The sequence below is a fragment of the Meleagris gallopavo genome, chromosome 1 (genome assembly GCF_905368555.1).
Source record: "Meleagris gallopavo chromosome 1, MGAL_WU_HG_1.1, whole genome shotgun sequence".
In the NCBI taxonomy this organism is placed as follows: domain Eukaryota; kingdom Metazoa; phylum Chordata; class Aves; order Galliformes; family Phasianidae; genus Meleagris; species Meleagris gallopavo.
Window position 1 is genome coordinate 122594997 of NC_139404.1, and position 23096 is coordinate 122618092.

At 37.7% G+C, this 23096-nt stretch overlaps 1 protein-coding gene across 7 annotated transcripts in view; it reads left to right on the plus strand.

Moving 5' to 3' along the window:
- The window catches only part of MID1 (midline 1), a 246674-nt gene that overhangs the window by 184585 nt on the left and 38993 nt on the right, over window positions 1-23096 (plus strand). For all 7 annotated transcript variants that reach the window (XM_010726623.4, XM_085212395.1, XM_085212409.1 and 4 more), the window contains exon 3: window positions 9813-9908. In XM_010726623.4, coding sequence (XP_010724925.1) covers window positions 9813-9908 — 96 coding nt within the window. The remainder of the gene's footprint in view (window positions 1-9812; window positions 9909-23096) is intronic.

Here is a 23096-nt window from a genome sequence, read left to right on the forward strand (position 1 = left end):
AATAATATTTGGAGTGTAATGACACGACCTCAAGTATCGACAAAGTAGAACTGGCTTCAGTTATGTTAATGGTTTGGCATACAGCAAGTGATGTATTATCATAAGAACATACTAAAAATAAACTATGAAAGTTTATGGTCCACAATCTTGCAATCATGTCTTCTTGAGCTAAAATACACTGCTTTGACGTGTTCTCTTGCAATTGTTCATGCTAGAATAAGCAATTCATTTGTTCATACTAATTGATTATTTTATATTAGTCAAATGAAACACATCTGTTACTATCTGCAGTGTTGAGTAAGAGAATTGTGCAAATTTCCACCTCTTCATAAGACATTTGCTTTGGGCTTGCCTTTTTTTTTTTTTTTTTTAAATACCATTAAGCATATGTTGCCACGGGCTGTTCAATAAAAGTCTGTATTTGAGTAATTGACCCCTCAAATTATAGTTGCATTAACATTGAATTGGTTAGTGCATTTTAATTTGAGTGAATGTGCAGTCCAGTAAAGATTGAAAAATATCTTAGGATGGGAAGGAGAAAAATTACAAGGGCTGCTCCAAAAGTAATAACTCCTGTTTTGTTATGTTGGCCCATGGAGTCAGAGGCAGATGTTGGTCATATGGCAGTAGAGGTTGAACCTTCCCACCAATATCCCATTACGTGTTTTTGCAATGTGACAGATGGCAACAGAGGGACAAAATGACACAATGGTGTCTGACATGGGAGTGCGTATAAAGCAAAGGTGTGGAACTGTATTCCTCCATGAGGAAAAAATGGCATCTGTTGACACTTGCTGAATGTTTCTGGAGACCAGACAGTGGATGTGAGCATGGCGAGGCAGTGGATGATGCATTTCAGCAGTCATGACAGTGACAGTGGGTGCCTCCACTGGTGCAGATTGTTACAGGCATGGCATTCAGGTGCTTGTTCTTTGCTGGTGAAAATGCATAGCTAATGGTGATGATTAATTTGAAAAATGGTGTTTTGTAGCTGACAGTTTGCTCTCTCAAATAGTGTTATTGTGCTCTTTGTATCTGATGTGGTTTCCATGGAAATAAACAAGACGTGTTACTTTCAGAGTGACCTACATAGTACAGAATTTTAGTATACTAAGTAGGAAATAGAACAAATGAGAAAACACAAAGAGATTTACACCTTTGTTTAGATTCAACTCTTAACTGTGGGTGGCGACGTGAAGAGCAAGTGACAGAATGAACATTAAACTGGAAGGATGCCAACACTTTTATTGCAAATAACGTATTGCAGCTGGGACGTATTCCATGGAAGGTAAAGACTAAACCACCAATGATCTCAGTTCCACAAAACTAGAGTGCAACTGAGTGGAAGAATTAGCCCATGGTACAATTCTTGGCAAAATCCTGGATCATTTTTAAGCAGAAAAAGTACTGTAAAACATAATGGTGTATGGTGCTTTGCTTAGTATGATTCACCCTAAGTCACTCAGTCAGAAGGAGAGGTCTTTCTGGTTGACTAGTTGGTTGACAGTTGCCTGATTTGTCATGCTGTTGAACAGTGGATTAGATTTTGATTCTTCAAAAAAGGTGCTGTACTTTGGCTTCACTTAGGCTTACAGTGGTGCCAGTATGGCTCCTAAAGAGAAGCTGGAACAACAGCTAGGAATATGTTTTGTGCACAGATATACTGGTTTCTTCACTAGAGGGACTGCACAGATGGATAGTCTCGTTTCTTGAATAAAAGCCTTCTGGTAATCTATTCAGAATGCTTCACCAGGAGCAGACAAAGCTAGGTGTGCCTGCAGGCATCCCATCCTTTCCAACCATGCCAAGAGGCAGAGTTCCAGCCTTAATCATCGAGAAGCATAAAAGCAAGAGGCTTCAGCTCTCTCAAATGGCAATTTTGTCAGAGACCAGCAGAAAGAGCTGAACAGGGTTTAGAACAGCTCCATGGGTCTGCTACCTAACGCAAACCAAATCACCGTGTTAACCTTGTTTACAACTTGCCTATCTGTCTTTTCTAACCTGCTAGTTTGATGTAATTCTGAATTGCTTTTTATACATGCTTGGCTAGATAAGGTGGAATTTTTCAACCACAAAATGCAGTAATATTTATTAACTGATTAAAAACAGGCTTCTTTTTTTTTTTTTTTTTTCCCATATTGTAACCTCTCAAATAAAATACAAGCTTTCAAAAACTGTTTAGGCAGACATCTGTAGAAGCTGGGACTTTAATAATACTGCATAAATTATGGTTCTTCAGATGAGTTTTTACTTTCTCTTCCTACAAATGTCTCTCATTAATTATGTGCAAAACTCAGAGCTTTGGTTTTTGCAGTGAATACTTCCCATATCTTGCTAGCTCGAGATTAGATTAGACATCGCATGAGCAGGAACTTGGTTTCAAGTTTATCCCGTGTTTTAGGAGTCTGGAAGCAGATGCAGACTGGATGCTGCAGGAAAGTTGTACAAAGGTTCAAGTTCCCCTTAACCCTTTTCACTACACAAGATCAGCCAATAGGGAAAAGAGTGAGCTAAAGAACCACTTAGCCCTCCTCAGTAAGTCTTTAATGACATTCTTTAAATTCAGCTTGCCTGGTATTTGCTGTGCTCTTTTAACATTTCAACTTCCAGTTTGGATACTACATTCAAGAAAAAATATCTGTGTAGTTGGGCCTCAAATCTATCTACAGTTTTGCACACCTTGAATAGCTCACATATCAGCCCAACACTGATGTAGTTTTCAAATTCATTCAAATGTTTACATTTCTTTTCCTGATTATTATTAGATTATTATTATAGTTCTTTGATTATTAGACAGATTGATTTCATTAGACAGAGGGCTGAACTAACCTCCCAAGATCCCAGCCGAGCCAATGTTTGTATATCTCAGAATATTTTGATTGAAATGGGAGTCTATTAAAAAAATGTTACTTGTCCTAATGTCAGTTTTGTCACTGTATAACTTGGGACAAAATAAGTTTGAATGCCCCGAGAAAACAACTTTTCCCCTCCCCTTCCCATTTTATTTTTTTATATGTCAAATTCACGTATCTAATCAGTGTCAGTTCTCTTGGCCTGTGCCCCTTATAATCATGCTCCTTACTGCATTTAGAACAGTTCTCAAGCATATATATTGTTTCTTTCCAAAACCTACTTCATCACATCAAAGAAAAAATTTTGCTGCAGTGTGCTATATATGGCTCTCATCCTGTCCTTTTCTCCACAGACCACAGCTGTGAAATTTCTTTTATGCTCTGTGGAACAGAAGAACAGTGAAGAAAGACTAAGGAGAGTTGCAGCATAGCAACTAATGAAGCACATTAGTGTGGCACCGCTTGTTGAAACTAAGGCCAGAACTGTGGCTGCAAATGGCAGGCATCCATGGTATATTGAGGGCATGACTTTGCAGAGAAGTGATAGAACAAGTGGAGGTTTTCCCTGGAGTGTTATCTTCTTGATTATTAAGAATTTGATGTGGTCAAGAATCTGAAATACTTGGATTTCATTTACTTTCCCGAAGTCCCATTTTAAATAAGAGTTAATAAAGTAATAATCAGCATTCCTATGGTATATGGAAACAGACCTAATTTAGTTAACATTATTTAAGCCATAGTGGCTTCAAAAGAAGCTCTTTTTATTGCACTTTTAATAAAAATAGTCCTGGACAATTAATTAACAGTGCAGTATCTCAGGGGTCTTTCCTTGTGATATACTGTAATCACTTGAGGTAAAAAGCATAATCCCCAGGAGTGTATCAACATCATAGCTGCTATTTCTTTTCACTTGGAAATGTAGAGTACAGTTGTCAAACTCTGCACATTTGAGACTTGAGGTCAATCATTGCTATTAACTGCAAATGTTACCATTCCCTAGCTGAAGAAATACAGAGTCGAGCATGTATATCCTATGGAAGAGCAGTCATCTGTTTCAGGACAAGCACAGAGAATGAAAATTAGCTTAAGTTTTTCCACGTGTGCCTGGCATGTCCATTTAAATAAAGAACACCAAAGGAAACATTAAACTCTCATATCCCCAAAACCTGGCTCAAAATCATTCTTAATATTCTGGCAGTTCTTCTGGAATTGATTGGCAACTTTTTTAATAGATTAGACGCAAGTCCTGGAGGCAGCAGGGCTGGTTCATAAGGTATGTCACCACAGCGAGGTGGAAACGTAACTGGAGCACATGCAAGGATAACTTCATTGAGTTAGGAAAAAAACAGTTACAGTGAAAAATGGGGTTACATGAACTTTGTTAGTAATGGGGTATGTATTTACAATTTATAGGGAGTCTGCATATCCTAAAGACTGATCTGCCATGTCAATACCACTCTGGTTCCCCTGCTAACTTGACTAAAATGGGATTTGATTCCACTTCTGCTTTGTGGTGTTTTATTCTAATCTCTCTCTTTTACTGCTGTGTAACTGTGTGGCTTTTGGTCACACCAACCAAGTATGAAAATATGTGATCTCTCTTTCAGTTTGATCATTTGTAAAGGAATGGTAGGAAGGTGGCTGTGGTTCTTGCAAAACCTATACCTAGTTTCCACTGTAAAGAGCTCTGGTAAGTTCAGAAGACCTCTGAAGTTGTTTTTTTCTTTAAACTAGGAGTTAACCTCAAAACAATCATAAAACTACAAAATCACAGAATGGCTTAGATTGGAAGGGACCTTAAAGACCATCCAGTTCCAGCTGCCACCCACTAGATCAGGCCGCTCAGGGCTCCATCCAACAAACCTTACTCGAGTAAGAAGTTGCAAACTGTCACCAAAGTTTTTACCAAAAGGCTTTGATCATGACATTTTTGTTGTAAATAATGAACAGCACTGTTGTTGCAAAGGACTGTTCCAGTACTTGACTCATAGCATATGCTGCAGTCTCAGAGGAACGATTCTAAAAGCACTCCATGAGCAAACGAAATTCATGAAGGTGAAGAAATCTCTTAAGTGGAGAATGCTAATGAGTACTTATACTCAGTAATAGCAGGAAAATCTCATTGTAGCCAATAGCTTTAGCTTTCTGTTGTGACCCTTTTGAATAGACATTTTCTGTGGAGCAGAAAAATGCCACTGAGAAGTTCTCAGGGATGTTGTTGCTCTCTCTCTGCTGTCACATAAGGCAGGAGTAGACAACTCAGCATTTTTATTCTTTAGAGACTTACATTAATTTATTTTGACAGTATTTTCAACCCATGTAGTAGCTTAGGACTAGCTGTTTGTGCTACCTTCCTATTTTAGACAAGCAGTGCCTTGCGTGAGACTGTTAATTTGGCAAAGGGCATGGGTTCACATTTGGTTTTCATAGACTGATAGATTTAAAGGCCAGAAGAGACCATTATGATCATCTAGTCTGACCTCTCACTTCAATCAGGGCATGAACCTCACGCAATCATTACTGCAAAAGGACCAATACTTCAGTGTGGGCTAGACAGCAGCTTAAGGAAGACATCCAGACATGAGTTGCCTTTCTTTATTTTTTTGCATGAATTTTTCCAACTTCAGATTCCATTCCCTGGATCATATCATTTTGTAGGCATGCAGATTCAAAATGAAACATCATCCTCAAATGTCCTTTTCAATTACATCTGTGATTCCGTCTACTTGGATTTATCCCCAGATTATAGGAATATTCATGTTGTACAATTGTCACACCATGCTAAATAGACAGTAAGCATTTTCTTCACTTTGTACTGGGTATTATAAAAAACAGCTGCAAAGCACGCATGGAATTTCAAGATCTTGAGCTAGGTCTGCATTAATAAGTCAGGAAGCATTCAGCCTGGCTTGTTTTTTTTTTTCCAAGCAGCTTGCATCCACTGAGTTAATGTGCTGGAAGTCTGTTTGCAGAGTAAATGTATAACTCTCGAGCTTATTCAAAAACATCCCTCAAATTTCCAGCACTGGTTTTAGCAAAGAAAATTGGCAAGTGACAAAAGAGATAAGGACACGCAGGTAGAATTTTTTCAAAAATTATGATCTAGCTAGGAAATTTCCAAAACCTTAGTTGTAACTTGGGGTTAACTTTTGAGAATGGCCATAGAAGATTAATTGGGAGGAAGAAAGATAATTTCAATGAGTTTATTCTGGATCTCATTTTCACATTAGCTCATGATAATGTAGGAATATACTTTCTTTACAATGCTGTGTGGTAGTTAGGGTGGTGCTATGATCTGTACATGGAATGTACATGCTATGATCTGATGCATGGAATAGGGACAAGAACTAACTGGAAGAAAAATCCAGGTGAATTTACTATTAGAGTTGACTGAATTTTAACAACTTTCAAGACAGTCCAGTTTTAACTTCTGCTGTTTTGTACTTACCCTAGTGAAACTGAGAAGACTGATATTAATTTCAGAAATCAGCTACCAGGTTATTACTATTTAGTAAAGCATTAGTATAAACTGATGTTCTTCAACAAAAGTTCAACAAAATTCTGATAATTATTTACCCCAATCTCTTGCCTACCAAACTACAATGAAACAAAGTCCAAAACTTTCCAGTTTGAGAATGACACTGTTTAAGATCTCAGGAGCACATTTTTGTAAGTTACATTTGTGTATAATAGTTCTCTTCTAATTTTACAGTTGATTAATGTGAAGGACATCAGGAGACTCATCTGAAGCCATAATAATATATTGCCTCATGTTTATATTTACTGAGTAGATAATGGAATAATAGAATCATAGAATCACTCAGGTTGGAAAAGACCTTAAAGATTATCAAGTCCAACCAGGAAATCTGGAATGTTTATGCAACAGATTTAAAATAAAATCTGCAGGAAAATAAATCTATGTTTCAGTGAAAAATGCTTACTTTTCATGTACTAATGGCCTTTGTGTAAGAAATTTTCAAGCTTTTAAAATCATGATAGTATTCCCTAACAGTTTTGAGACCAGTTTTTCACTGTAGTATGTATTTGCCCCAACATTTAACATTTATTATGTCCAATAATACATTTGAAATTAAATGCTGCCAGGAATATACAGTTTTTGTCTTAATTCTTTTGTGTCAGGTGCTCAATAAATATATATGCAATAAGAGAACACATGATTTCAAGAGTACTTGCACATTTGGATTCCTTTAACAAACTGTTTTAAAGACAAAAGTTATCTGATGCTGTAACTGTATATGGTTTTTAGACTTTGCGTATGAGTCTCAGCTCTGTAGAGGGCCATCTAACAGCATGGCAAACATGACTTTGCAATTAAATGATCATTCACATTACAGCTTATGGAAATATATAAGATACAGTTCAAACTGTTCTGTAAAGAACTGCTGTTCCTGTTACACTTAGTTTTTAATGAGCTGTAAAACAAATGCAATGTAAAAAGTATTTTTACAGCCAGAGCTTGTGATATGTGATATGCAAGGTTGTGCTGGGAAGAAAATGCCAAAGTTAAAAACACCAATCATGGTTCTCTGAAGGCTTAAATACATAAAGGCATCTAAATCCTGTACTCTCTTCAATGGGACAGGACTGGCTGCTCTTCCAATGTTTACAGCATCAGCCCTGGTAAATGCCAAAGCGTGTATGGTTCAGCAGTGAAATACTGCCAGCTTCATTCAGTTGTAGCCAAATACAAGGAGTAAGTAGACTGTGTTGCTGCATAGAGGGAGAGCAAAGAAAAGAGTGTTTTGAAACAGTGTGAAGTAGTTGAGAACAGTGCCAGAAAACAAGCACACTCATTTGAAATACGTGCGCAGAGACATTGGGGATATAGGAGGATCATAGAATAGAATCCAAGAATGGTTTGGGTTTGAAGGGACCTTTAAGATCACCTAGTTCCAACCCCCTGCTATAGGCAGGGACACCATCCACTAGACTATGTTGCTCACAGGCTCATCTGGCCTTGAATGTTTCCAGGGAGGAATGGTCCAAGCCTCTGATCATCTTTGTGGCCCTCCTCTGGACCTGCTCCAATAGCTCTATATCCATCTTCTTTTGGGAGTCGCAGAACTGGACACAGTACTTTCAGGTGGGGTCTGGCAAGAGCAGAGTAGAGGGGCAGAATCACCTCCCTTGACCTGCTGGTTACACTTCTCTTGATACAACCTAGGATACAGTTGGCCTTCTGGGCTGCAGGCACATCTTACCAGATGGTCTTGAGTCTTTCATCAGCTGACACACAAAAATCCTTCTCAGGACTGTCTCAAGCCATTCTCTGCCCAGAATGTGTTTGTGCTTAGGATTGCCCCAGCCCAGGAGCAGTTGGACTTGAACTTCAGAGGTTGGCGTGGGCCTTCCTCTCGAGCCTGTCCAGGTCCCTCTGGATAGCATCCCTTCCCTCTAGTATGTCAACTGTACCACTCAGCTTAGTGTCATCAAGATGGAAGGATGAGAAGTAGGGTTAGTGACAGCTGAAGGGCCTTCAGTGACAAAAGAGATATACTGGGGAGAAAAGTAGCAGTGTGGAGAAAGGAAGCCCATTAATAAAAAGATGACTGAGGTGAAATTAATTAGAGCTCTGCAGAGGCACTGTGGCCCTTGTGGGAAGGGCTTGGTTCTGATACTCTTGTTTAGCACTGTCTAGATTGCTTTAGTGGAGACTTCTTGGAGGACATTGTACGATTAGAAGGCAAAGGTTGTAAGGGACTGCATGGTTGTAAAGGACTCGCATTTAAATAGGAGAAATAGGAGAACAGCTATGAGGAAAAGCTTCTCACATCAGCTATCCTCAGTGTTTTCAATACGAAATGTATGCATATGAAGTTAATAAAACATATGAGTGTTTATAGTTAGGACTGTTTTTAGCAGCTTTTTTTTTCTTTTTTTTTTTTTTCCTAGTCTGTTAACTGAAGTTATATTTAAAGGATTTTCTGTCTATCTGGAAACGTTGCATTTTACGCTTCCAGAAGATGGACTTATATGTAAACCAACAGCTATCACAAGATCTATGTTGAAAAGCGAAGAGCCAGTAGTTGCAAGTCCCACAGGACACTGCATGGTCCTGGTCCCAGAACAGCCAGATCAGGAAGCAGATCACAGCCACAATGACCACTCATGAGCTTGGATTTCCTTCCTGTGGTACCGCGGGGAGGGAGGAGGCTACAACCATTTGTTTCAGGATCTCGATCTGACATGCAGCTGCATAGCAGCCCGGATGTAGCCTGAGAGGTAGAAAGCTCCAAGCTCACAAACTGTGGGATGCTTATTTGTGACTGTAATCAGCAAATAAGCACAGGCGCAAGCCACATATCGTCTCTGAAGAATAATCAGCGAAGGCACAATCAGTGTGTAGATACTTCCTTCTTGTACCTGGCAATGGTGGCTTTCTTTAGGTTTATTTATTCAAAAATCAGACTCCAGGGAAGTAGAGAATTAAATCATTTAGATTAACCCCTCCCTCAGTACTGTGAATTGGAGCAAGTGCTGACACACTGCTGGGCCCTTACAAGTTCAGTCCCAAAGGAGCACGTGCTAGAAGGCCTCATTTAGCAGTAGGTTTTTAAATTCAGCTGTTAGATTGAGAGCAGGGAACAAAATAAATGGTCTCAGACAAAGTTTCATTTTTTTAATTGGCAAAGTATTTTCACCTTCCTGCTTTTCTCCTTATTCCTCTGTTTCTGTCCCTGGTTAAATTTTAAGCTCGTTTTCAGTAGGTCCTCAGAAACTATTTTTTTATGAACTGACACCTTGAACTTTCTGCTTTTTTGCCTTGCCATGCCTGATGTGCGTACAAAACGGCAAACAGTGAGCATCAAAATGAATGTCACATGTTTATACTTTTGTAACTGCATAATTCAGATTATGAAAATATACCCCTTTTCAACTGTTTACCTTAGCATTAAATTCTTAAAAATACTAATTTGTTCTTTTCTTTCTTATGTACAGCAAAATTTGGAGAGTAACCTTACCAACCTTATTAAGAGGAATACTGAACTGGAAACTCTTCTGGCAAAACTTATTCAGACCTGTCAACATGTAGAAGTGAGTACTGACCTGCATTTGAAAAAACTTGTAAACTGAATTACACTCACTTTGAGCTTTCAGAAAAGTTTTAAATATAATCATAACAAGTGCAAAACTAAATTAAAGTCATGATAAACAGAACTTTTTTTTTGGAACTTTTTCACTGTTAAATGGTGTTCTCATTATAGCTAATCCTCTTTACATTCATTCCTGTTCCCTTTAAATTACGATTTTATGTTTGCTTGACCGTCAACACTGCTAAACTTGGGTACACCACTCAATGTCTGTAGAATGCTTATCTACTTGGCTCCTTTGCAAGACAGAATAATATGTACTGATAGGAAACTAAGGCAAAGAAATAGTAAGGCCCAGACCCACAATGCTTTCTGTCTGCCATGATTTGTAAGAAATAAATTTTTCTTCCAAAGAATAAAGGTGCCTACAAGTCTTTGAGTTGCCTGAGGATAGCACAGTAAGGAAGGACCTGGATTCAAATTACCTCCAAATCTAGAGGATACTTTAGATGGCCCTGTGGGGACTGCTGCTCTATATGCAAATTAAAATTATCACAGACTAATTTAACAATGGGAGCTTGCATAGGAAGAAAAGAGAGTCCAAAATAGACTGTTTTAGCAGAAGTTCTCTTTTTACATTTATGAGACCTTCTCAGTTTCTTAAAGTATATTCCGGTCAGTGAACTACCATGAACAAATAGCTTCCATGTTAAAAAACTTGAGAAGACAGCATGAAATACTGTCATTGTGCTTTCTGTCATTAAAATTATACAAATATCCCCATAGCATCCAAGTGGTCACCAATGCTTTCCTTGTGGTCAGTCTCAGCTGTGAGTCCCAAGTGACACACTACATATATATTTTCCCCCCTCCTCCAGGAAAATTGTTGATGAAGAATACTAGGAGACCAGGGAAGGCTCAGTCTCATGAGGTCCACATGTTTCTTGACAGATGTGAAATTCACTGAGATACACTGTGCTAATGATTTGCAGTGCTGTCAGTTTTCATAAGTGCTAAACTCGATTTTAGATGACATGGGGCAGAAATCAGAGAACAAAAAATGGAGAATCACAACATAAATAGTGGTGGTTTACACCTCAATCACAGAGAAAAGGTATTTTCAATTGAGCAGCTAATTGCTAGCCAGATTAGCATGCCAAGCTTATTTTTTCAGTGAAAAATCTTGTTTTGTTTGCATAACAATACTGTCTGTTGACAGGCTTCAACACAGGAACATTTCTTTCCTGCCTGCATTATGATTACTACAGCAACCTTATTTATTCAGAGAAGAGTATGCAGCATATGCCTAGCAGCATATAATAATAGTAATGTTGAGTATGGCTGTCCATACATGCAAAAGCCAGGTTCTTTGTCAGAGTTACCTAGAGAATAGTCCTCAGGAATTTGGGTGAGGAAGGTGTTCTCAACCCAGAGCTTTGAGATAGGGATATGATGGAAAGAAAGTTAATTCTGACATACATTGCCTTAACACAGCCACCCTCCAGATCTTTGTAGGACTTCTTTTTCAGATCAAAATTCAGTCACCTAACTAGGCCCAAGAGCAACTGTTGTTTGTGAGTAGATTCAAAGTCATGTCTTAAAAAATTCATACTTATAGACAGTGGCAATGGCAGATGTTGGAGCAATAAAACCAAACAACAACAACAAACTAGCTAAAAAAACACAAGACTGATATTCCAAAGAGATCACCCCATCCATTTTTCTACCAGCTAGTTGGCCTGTCACCTGTAGAGTTGGCCACTCTGTAGAGTGGGGCTCTACAAAACCATGAAAGTTATATCACAAGATTAGACTTGAGGTAGTGGATTTGAGCTCTTCATAATACACAGCAATAACATCATACAGAATAAATGTAGCATCGGATGAGATGACTGTTGCAGATAATGTGAGGCAGAGATGAGACACATTTTCTTCCAATATATATATAAAACTCAGAACAAAAAGTATGAAGCGGATGAGCCCAGGACAGCATAAAGCCTCTTCTACATTAATGGCATATATCCAAGATGTGCTAGATACAGAAAATTTTAAATTGTTCCTCCTCTGCACTGTATTTCCAGCTGTAAGATTTGCTATTACAAAAAATCCAACTTGTTCAACTTGTAACAGATGTGCTACTGCCCCTTGAGTCCTGTTTTAGAAAATTTCTCTGTAGATGTAAAGAAATAGCAGCAAAGATGTTAATAAATTCCTACCACGTCTTATTCTTCAAATTAGTCTAATTAGCATTTAAATTAGCTGAATATTAAGAAATGAGCTTCAGTCAAAACCCTGGACCTAAGCATCACTGGAAATCAGGCAAGTGGGGATGTAGAAGTAAACTCTAAGGCTATCTATTTTTTCCAGAACTATGTGAAAATTCCAGATATGATGCAAATATCTCAAACACTGGAGATGCTCAGGCTTATATAGAATTTAAAATTCAGTGTGCTCTTCTTCTTTGTGCTTCTTCTATACCAAAAATCACCCAAACAAAAATAGAGAATAAAACAAACAATTTGCTGTTGTAATATTAATATTAAAAATATAAAATCAGAAAATATTTAGAAAAGTCTTAAGTTTCCAGTGATTATATTAGTGTTGCCATATGAACTCATTAACTGGTTGAAACTGAGCAGGCAGTTAGTTTTATAGGAGAGGTCTCACAATTTTCTTCTTCTTTTTTGATACATTTATATTACAGATAACAATGTAAAATATAGTTAATGCCATTTTTAAGCATTTAAAAATATAGGTAATGCACTGTAAAATCTGCTAGATTAACATTACCTAATTTAAAATTATTTTAGTACTGGTTTATATTTTCAGAGTTTAAAACCCTGCAAGAGAAGCCTGGGGAGTTTTATGCCAAATAATGTGAACTTTGAAAAACAAAAAAGAAAAGGAGGTTGCTGGTCCTTGTGTTAAAGTTACCCAATTTTTATTAAGGGGTACATCAAAAACAATTGTTCTAATTAACATGGGTTTGTAGAAATTAGAAACAAACATTAACTTTTTAAAAAAGCATATATCGTCTAAGGAAACAAACAAAAAAGCCCCAACACTGTCATGAGAAAGGAAAAATGAATGTCATTTTTGGCTTTTGATATGGACCAGGAGCTGATGTTTCTTAAAATGAACAACAAACAGACCATGTGTCTTTTGCAGAAATGCATCCTCAGCAGCCAAACCAAATGTTGTTACAGTGCCACTGTTTCTCATCAACAAAGTGTGCTGTTAATGGCTTCCCAGCAACAGACTTATGGCAGATTAATTATTCACCATACATCCTTCTCATCAGACGATTGTAACTTCGTCTATAGCAAAAACTAAATCCTGTTCACTCCCTGTCCTAAAACTAAAGCTTGTTCCCTTCAGAAAGAGAGCCGTTTTCACTTTTCTGTCAAACTAGCAAGCAGGAACTGGTCAACAATGTGCACTCTCTGGAAACTGGATGATTTCCAGCAGCAAGGGAGGGGGCTCGGGAGCTGCCTTTCGTCACAGCAATGGGGACGTAAATCTTAACTATTTTTAGATGGACCTCATCAATTTGTGACAAGATTTATCCTGATGTGAGATCTAATCTTGAGAGACTGGAGGAGTCCACTTCCATGCTTGGGTTCCTGTGAGTGGTTTTGGGCCTATCAGCAGGAAAAGTTGGGTGAATAAATCAAGCCAGGCTTGTCTTTACTGCTTTAAGTGAAGCTGAGATATTATTAAGTGTTTTATAAAATCTGGATGACTGACTTTGTGCCCAATATGAAAGTATAGTCTGTGCTAACACTTCGTTTATGGTAACACTTAATTAAAAAAATCTCATTTTCTCAGTGGGAACCACACCCTGAGAACTGCACACTTCAGATACTTAAAATTCTTTTTTATCCCGAATCTTTCTTTTTATTTAGAAGCACACAGACACACTGATTTAACTCACTTTCTAGACTCATTCCTGACATGTTTTCTTTTACACTTGCTTTTGCACTCTCCGTTCCTCTGAAATTCCATTTGTCCTTTCTTGATTTTCCTGAAAATCCCAAAGCTGTTCATCAGGAAAGTTTTGTTTTCCTTCCTTGGAGATGATCGCAGATCTACAACCTCAGCTTTGGCCAGGCTGCTTTCTGCATCTTTCCACAGCATGTGAGGGGGTACAGAGCCCCAAAGTCCCAGTACTCCTCCTCTGTGAGGATCACCAGGCTTGGTTGTAACAAATGGTAGGTTGATTCATATGATAAAATGCAGTTTTCTGTGCAAACTGAGAAGATTGAATAGAAATGGCTTCTAAACTTCAATATAACTATTTCATAGAATCATAGAATGATAGAATCATTTGAGTTGGAAGGGATTTGGAAAGACCATCTAGTCCAACTCCCCTGCAATGAACAGAGACATCTATAGCTAGATCAGGGTGCTCAGAGCCTATTTGTAGTTCTAGTTTGCAGTTTTTATACATCTTGTAATATCTGTAGAAAACCTGTAAATAAAGCACTAAAACCAGTCCTGGTAGATTATTACCTATAAATTCCATGGAAATTCACCCAGTGAGGGAGCCCTCTAGCATGTGGTTAAATCATGTGTCTCTAAAGAGTGCATAAAAACATCTGTGTGTCAGGAAAGCAGCTTTGTTTTGCAGCTATGGGGAAGATGGCTGGGGAAAAGAAGTTAAATGGCATACATTAAGAGCCCATGTATAAGCCCTCTTAGCAGCTGAGGCTTTAGCTGGAGTCCCGCTTCTGCAGAATTTTGCTGGTAACTGAAATTTCTTGTAAGAGCCTTGGACAAATCTTCTAAAACCACCATTGTAAAATTGGAATTTCCAGTTTGCAAGGCACTTCGCTGTTAGGAAAACATGAGTTTGTTGCAGGCACTTTAGATCATGACAATAATTGACATTAGGCACAAATTTGAGCATGAGACTCTTCTACCAGTTTTTTTTTTTCTTAACACTTTCAGTATTGTTTCTGGACATTTTTCTCATCTCTTATAGGAAGTATATGATCAAGCATCTATTATTTAGTCAATACCATGAAGCTGCTCTCATCTGTTATGCAGAAACATAATCTGAATTCAGCTGGAGGAAAAATTGGAACAATTATCCAAGGGAGAGGGAAAAGGAAATAGGTTTTGCTTGTAGACAGCTTTATAACATCTGTACTTCAGTCTTTTTGTTTGGTTTGGTTTTATTTTCAATTCACCAAACGTCATAGGAAGCAAATTCTGGACACTGCTGCAAAATCATTTTTGGCTATTCAAAGAGGGGAAGGCATTTCCCTATAATTGCATAGCCCTCAAACTGCTGCCTCCTTTGCTTTCTGTTTGTAATGGAAATGTTCAGTTTCTAGCTCACTTCTAAAGATCTGCTGCAGGCTAAATCTCAGCAGAAACTTCTCAATCAAAAATTGTTTTTGTGTCTCATCGGGTGTTTTTATAGCTATGCTATGCAATCACCTGAACAAAGTTGTGTATTGAAAGATCCTCAGCACAGATAGTGAATGCTTACACCGGTCAGCCACGATTTAAATCAGCATGACAGCAGCCGTGCAGAAGCAATGAAGAGAAGATGGCAGCACCTGCAAAAAGCCTGCTGTTATCTTTTTTTTCATCTTTTTTTTTCTTTCTTTTTTTCCCCCTCCCTTATCAAAAAGAGATGAGCCAAGTGGGAAAACTGTAAATAATGAAAAATCAAGTTTCTGTTTAGACTGCGTCTACAAGAGAGGTTCCTTAAATTTAATGACATTGTGTGGTCTCCATCCTTTTTTTATATGAGATACATGGAGCATTTCTGCTATTTGAGGGAAAGCAAAGTCAGAACTCAGCTGTCAGAGTGATTCCCTGAAGAAGCATAAACAATAAAGAGGCTTTGTCTGTGACAATAATAAAACAGTGGATGCTCATGTTTTCACTGTCATGGCGCTTACTCCTTTTTGAGATTTGTATCCAGTACATTCAAAGCCTGAGAAAACTGAGAAGTTCTCTTTAGAAAAATCTTAACGCAAAGCCTTTATGTAGAGTTTGACGGCTGAACTGCAGCAAATGTCCTTCGTAGTCATACATAGCTGAATACTTGTGCTTTGCAATAAGAAATACACTTTGGTGGGGTTTTCTAGGCAATAGGGAAGGGGCAATAGATTAAAAAAGCATTTACCATCAGTATGAAATATATAGGGTAGGTAATATGGAAAGTATCTGCACTGAAAACTCTTTTTTTTTTTCTGTCCTAACGCCTCCTAGTTTTGTGAAGATAACAAAATACTTGTTCAGCAGCTATAGTCTCTTCAAATCCTAGAAATAACTTTTTTTTTTTTTTTTTTTTTTTTTTTAAAGTAGGCAGGAGAAGGACTTGAAGGAAACTGGGAGCTATTTTTCTCAATGAGAGATTAATTAGCAAGCTTGATGTGCCTAAAACCCTCAGGAAGGTTTATAGCATTTTTTTCCTCTGGCAGTTTCTAATGAAAGGGAGATATTTTATCTGGTTTAGATGGAATATGTGGCATGATCTACTTTTGATTTACTAGTACTTCACTTCTACCTTTAATTCCACTCTCATAAAACTTTATTTCATTCAAAGTAACTTCAAGGAAGCTTCAGTGAGTTCTAATTTTACATAATAGTAGAGAAATTTTAGAAATAAAACTAACAAAACATACTAAGTATATGGATACTTCAGAATTAATACTCATTCAAGGATGTCCTCAATTCATGCCCAGCATGCCCTAGCCTAGTAGTCAAATATTATTTGCCTAAGGAAACATTTAATTGCTTTCACAGATGACTAATTAAATGCATAATTGGTCACATATATGTGTCTAGAACTGCAGCACTTATGCATACCGTTAACGTACAGATTAGGCATATACTAGAATATGTTACTGCACCTAAAACTGTTTTGTAACTTTTTAAGTCATGATTATGACATGGGTTGCATGGACTAAATATAAACAAGTAGGAATTCTTGTCACTGTCTGGTAAAAAGGCCAGTTCCCATTCCCTTCATCTCTTCCTCTGCCTCACACCCATACATGGGTATCTGTTCGCATCTATGTCAGACCGACATCCCTGCAAAACCTTGTCCTTAGAAAGTAAATTTCAGTCACTGTTAATCACTAATCAAGTAATACAGCAGGTAATACTTTGTGCCTACCATCTGAGAGTGTAACTCGGCAGTCAAAATGCCCTTACTTTTTGGAGCTCTGTCTTTGAGACATTTACCTTTATAGAAACAAAACACTCCTAGGTTTCTCCATTATCTATCCTAACAGAAGCTGCTGAACAATAACAAGAGCAGCAAGAAGACCAAAGGCATTGTTCCTCTAGCAAATATGCTAAAAACTGGGCCAGAGACCCCAGATTTTAAGTACTGAACTGCTGGATACAAGAGTTCAGCATTCTTTGAACTTCAGTGATTACTTACTTGGTTTTGTTTTTCTACCCTGAATAAGCCAAGTGGAATGTTTTGCTCAACATTACAAAAAGGCATGGTGTCAGCAGGAAAAACAAAATCAGAACAATAAGTAAGTAAATACTGTTCAATTCAGAAAAATATTATTTCAAAGAATCGATTAACAGAAAGGGCAAAAATAATGACTTAAAGGATTAATTTAACCCTCTTAGTGTGTCTTGAAAAAACACATCCCTCCTAAGGGTTGGTTTCACTAAAGCTTAATCAGTCTTAAACATCAGTGCTGCCAGAATTGCCCCCCTCTGCTGCTGCCCTCATGCAGCATCATGCTGCATTTGTGATGCCTTCAGCATCGTGCTGCATTTGTGTTTCATAAAAAATGGTGCTTGGTTCCTTGAAGCAGGCCTAGTCTGTCATCTGTCAGCCTCACCATATCTGGAGAGGTTCTTTATTAGAATTTTCCAGACAATTTGAATTTAAGATGTTTAATGTTTTTAATGGAATTCTTATGAAAACGATTTGTTTGCTTTCCATGAAACTTCTGTGTTGTTTTTGTTCTGTTTTGCTTTCCTCCTCTGATTGGATTGTAAATGTCGCTGGAGGACTGCTAGGATCCTTGCCGGCTAGTTTTTCTCAACCATCTGCTTCAAAGCACAGCAAGGCAAAAAAAAGAACAAACCAAAAACTTTAATACTTGATTGAATAATGTGAGTATTTTGAACTTCTAAAAAGGTTTACTTTTAGTCAAGATTGGGAAAGATAGCCTTATCAGTGTGACTCAAAGTGCTATCTATAGCTATCCTTGCTTAATTAGTTCTTCATTCACCAAATTCCTACGTAGCCAGTCAGTTGCTGTACTTTTGTGCTGACCTTTGTTTAACCTGCTCTGAGACTGCCTCTAGACCCAGGTTAGAGATAAACGTAGAATGCAAACAAAAACAAAGCCTCTGGCACCTTGAAATGGGAGATGGCCATTCCTTTCTCTTGCACCAATTTAGTCTACAGCAGTTGTAGTTGATCCCTTTAGATGGCAAGCTGATTAATATCACATATTTCCAAAGGCACAGTTTGTCACAATAGATAAAATCAGTTTTACTCTTAGACTTGATTAAATCTGAAAAAGCTTTATTCTAAGAGTTGCTTTTGCTCTACAAAAGTAAATGGAATAACCTGTGTTATCAAATAGGGATATGAAAGGAAAGAATTTCTGGCCAGGAATTCAGGTTTAAAACCTAAAAAGAAAGAAATATGTGGCAATAAAGTATTGGTTGTTAAGCAGAATTAATGCAATTTGTTTGTTTTTTTTTCTCTTTTATTTTTGTTTATGCATAAATAGTAATTCTATAAGCATCAACTCACACTCATAAAGAAAAGCTGATATTCTTTGCTTACCTGGATAGCCATGCCTGTGGCATTTTGAGGAACATAGGTCATTTTTAAATAGGAAAGCTAAAACCTAAACACATACCTCACTTTCCAGAGATTTTTCTACAACCTACTTTATTTCAGTTTGCACAACTAATGGAGGACCAGTGAGTAAAAATTACTCTGGTTTTGATTAATTTATCCCAGTCAGTTTTAAAAAAGCAGGCAACCTCTTAGAGTGGCTTATTTTGTTTGTCATTTTGGGATTATTTGCCAACAGACTTAAGTATTTGCACTTGCAGACAAAATTGCCTCAACCCATAAGAAATTCCAGAGGGGGAGTTTTGCTCCTGTGGAAAAAAAGTCTGCTGAGATACTGAAATATCCTTTGATGCTGGTATATTATCTTTCATAGCGTAAATTTAGTCCTATGGCACTCTGTTTGCTTTTGAATTAAGCATAGAAGCTTTCCTGTAACCTTTAACCACTAGCAGCGTTACAGTTTTGTGATTTCCCAAACATCTGCTAGGGACTTTGAAACCACCATTTTCATTTTCTTATGACCTAAGCTGCAATTTAACTCAGGTCTCCGAAGATGAAAGCCTAGGAAGCCTCTACAGAGAGTAGAATGCTTTCCAATGCAGTTCTCAGCTTGTGAATCTGGGAGCAGCTGGCCTGCTTTCCCCTTTGGGTTAGGAGGGCCTTGTGGTTTCCAGCTCCCTGTCAGAGATGCGAGGAAACCCTATTTCTCTATTGTTTAACACCCACTCCTTGAGGCTTAGGCTATTAGACCGTATCCATCCGTCTGGAAAACCTGGAAAGATCTCTGACTGTTTTTTTCAGCTAACTGTTTGAAGTATTAAGATGTTTGGGAAGTAGAAATAAATTACCCATGAAAGCAAAAGGACTAAACTAAGTCCTTTCTTGTTTATTTTGTTGTGGAAAATGTCATAACTTCACTAAATCCTAACGAGGCCTCTGAGTCCATTTTTAAAAAGTTTTGTGGTATGGAAGAGAAGTTTTTTAAAATGGTACCAACAAAAAAAGATACTTTAGGTTTAAGATAGTTATGGTTATGGATTTCTAAGGAGTTTTCTAATGCCAAAACTAAGTGCGTTGATATCAGTGACATTTTCAACAGAAAGTTGTCTCCAAGTCCAGTGTGAACAATGAAAAAGCCCACTCTTGAACAATGAAAATCCTATATTTAAGAACTGATACTCATCCTGGATAGAGGATGCACAGAATTAATTCTGTTCTCTGCATGATTCAGAGCCTCCCACAGCCCAAGTCAATGACACAACCTCCGGACTTTTCGAATGAGACTCTCAGTCTTTTTTTAATGAACTCTTGGAAAGAGGACTTGTTTTTAATGTGGAAAAATACAGAACATAAAACCTCAAATATTTTCATCAGACAGAACTTGCATTCCTTGGCCAGTCCCAGCTGGAAGTTATTGTCAAGGTTGCTGTTCATCAGAGGACTCAAGGAGAAGGCAAAGTCTTATTCTGGTATTTCTGTAGCACCTGTACAGCAGAGACCTGTTCCATGCCTCTGGCTCTTTGTTCTGACATATGACTCCTCAGAAATACACAAGTAAATAATATTCAGTGTTAATCTCACAAGTAGTCCCTTTAGGGCCATTGCTAATATGCTGCACTTAAAGTTAGGCATGTGCTCAATTACGAAGTTATTACTGATTCAGAGGCCTTCTAGGCTGAAAATTTGATTAAGGAGTATTTCAGCTTGAGAAAAGCCCCCAAATTAAATGCTGTTTTCTTTTTTCATGTAAGGCTCAGACACATAAAATAGTTTTGGAAATACTCCTTCCAGTTTTAATAAGCTCATGCAAACTATAACATTGGAAATGTCTTCAAATGAAGTTTATATACGAGTATATTTTCCAGATTTCAAAGGAAAAAGAGAAGTCTGCAGACAGTGTGTAAGAAATTCAAAGTTTTCTTCCAAGCATTTCATTTTTCTTAGTCTAGAGTTTCTTAATTTAAAATTTATTTAGTACTTTAATTTTTAAACCATCTGGGCATTAATGAAACACTGCTGACTTAACCTTTCTGAACTCTCTCTATCATGAAAGTCACCCCAAATACTACTCAGGTCTACCACACAAAACACATTCATGATATAAGTCGTGATAGAAGTAACGCTTTGAGTGGAAGCTACTCAAAAATCCTGTGAAATGTTACAGTAATACAGTAATACAGCCAAAGTCAGCACAAGCATGAACAAACCTTGTTAATGAAGTAAAAAGAGTTGCATCCATGTGTAGTGAACAGGATTGTTGCCCCTTGACTGAGCACATTTGAGATTCACCACCTTGGTGGAATTTCAGCCCACTAGTGAAATAGATGAAATAGGGGAGATTTTTGTGTTGGACACCTTGTTGAAAACAGCTCTGCACAAGTTCACACCAAAGTACAGTGCTTGACCAGGTGTTACGCAGCTGGTCTGGTGGGGTGATGATAAGAGGTGGAGTTGGAAGGACAGCTTTCACACAACCCAATTTTGGCCCTTCAGTAAGCCTGATATTTTAGTTGACTAGTTCTGGATTCTCCGTCAGCCATCAGTGGAGAGATGTATGCACTGTCAGAGGCTTTGAGTAAGCTGTTCCATGATCGGTCTCTACTCATGGACTCTGATGGGAAGCCAGACGGAAGACAATGCTGTTGTGAGTAGATAAATAGGCACCCTAAAACTGCATGGTGGAAGTACTTTCTACTTCTTCACCTGCTATGCGCAGCATTCTTCAGAATTTTCAGTACCATCTGTTCCCTTCCAGAAATGAATTTATTTTCTCTTTAACCCTGACAGCATAATTAATATTTAAACCAATGAAATATGCAACTAGATTTTAACTTTATAAAGATTTGAGGAAGATAATCCAAATTCTTAATGAAAGCAGGTCTTTGTAAACAAGTCCCCTCTTTGCCCAGAGGACACGTGTTATATATTAGAAGGTATTTATAGAATTGGTCCTGGCCCAAACTTAGACACATAGGCATTTGCTTAATCTTAATGAGCTCTGTAATATGCTTACAGGTAAATGCATGTTTAAAAACATTGTTGGAAGAAAAAAGAAGAAAGCTGAGACAGATCAAGGTGTTGATTGGACTGAAAAAAATAACCAAGGAGGAGAAATATAGTTAGTTTTCACCTGGAACTGTTCCCTGTCCTGGTTCACCACTAGCTCTACTAGTGCAATCGAAAAGGTGATGTAGTGTAGTTCTAGGAGAAACTGGCCAGGGCAGAGGGCTGCTTTACCCTCTTAGCAAAGTGAGTATGGAAGCTCAACTCTGAAATCACTCCTTCTATTTTTTCTCCTTTGTAGATATGATTAGGACTTTTCGCCTTTTTTATTTCTCCTTAAGCTGTTTATTTAAGCTATAAGTACTACTGCTGGTGGAGAAGTACATTTTGCTTGTCATACAAAATGTTGTCTTTCCATTGAAAAAAATCAGTCTCATTCAGAAACAAAGCATTTTCATCTGAAAAACAAAACTTTTCTATTTCAAGTTTGCTTATTTTTTGACAGAAAGTCAACATTTTCCACAGAAAACTAGTATTCTTTGTTGCTTTTTTTGGTGCTAAAAGCAGTTTCAGCAGCTCATATTATGTCTGCATCAGCACAGTTATTATATTCTGATTTATCATCAAAGTAGCAATGATAAAGAAGACATTCCATACACATGACTAAGTAATGTCACTTGGATCTCTGGTTACTTGAATCTTTCACAAACCACTATGTGGACACTGCAAGTAGTTAAGTGTTATGTTTTCAAATGCTAAATTCAGCAAATCAAACATTAGGAATTACTAATGAAAGCAATCAAGCCAAAATAGTGAACATATATTGTCACTGTATAACTCCATAGTTTGCACTTTGAGCATATAGTATAGTTCTGTTTCTCATATCAGAAAGGAGATGATAGACCTGGCAAAGTTTCAGAGAAGGAAACAAGAATGATTGAAAGTAGGAACTGGCTTTTGTGCGAAGAAAAACTGAATTATATCAGACTCTTCAGTGTGGAAAAGAAGCCCTACAAGAGAATAAACCAGTAATCTAGTAGATCCACAGAAGATAACACTTATGGGGATTAATAATAATGTAAAAATTGTTTCTAGTTCAAGATGATTCTGGGCTGAAACTGGTTGGAGTATGAGGTAGTATTCTTGGGAAACACCATACATGCTTGGCTTTCTTAAGATGCCTTGCTAGCAGATGCTGGCATTAGCAGCTAATGGAGGCAGGATACTGTACTAGAGGTACCGTGTCATCCAGTGCTTGTGATCTTACGTGTGTGAATATTCATACAGTCTTGTGTACTTCTTCAGTCTGTGATGTGTTGTGAACCTCCTGAAGAGCTTTCATGTCTAACAACTGTCGGCCATAACAGACATCGCTCGATCATCAGA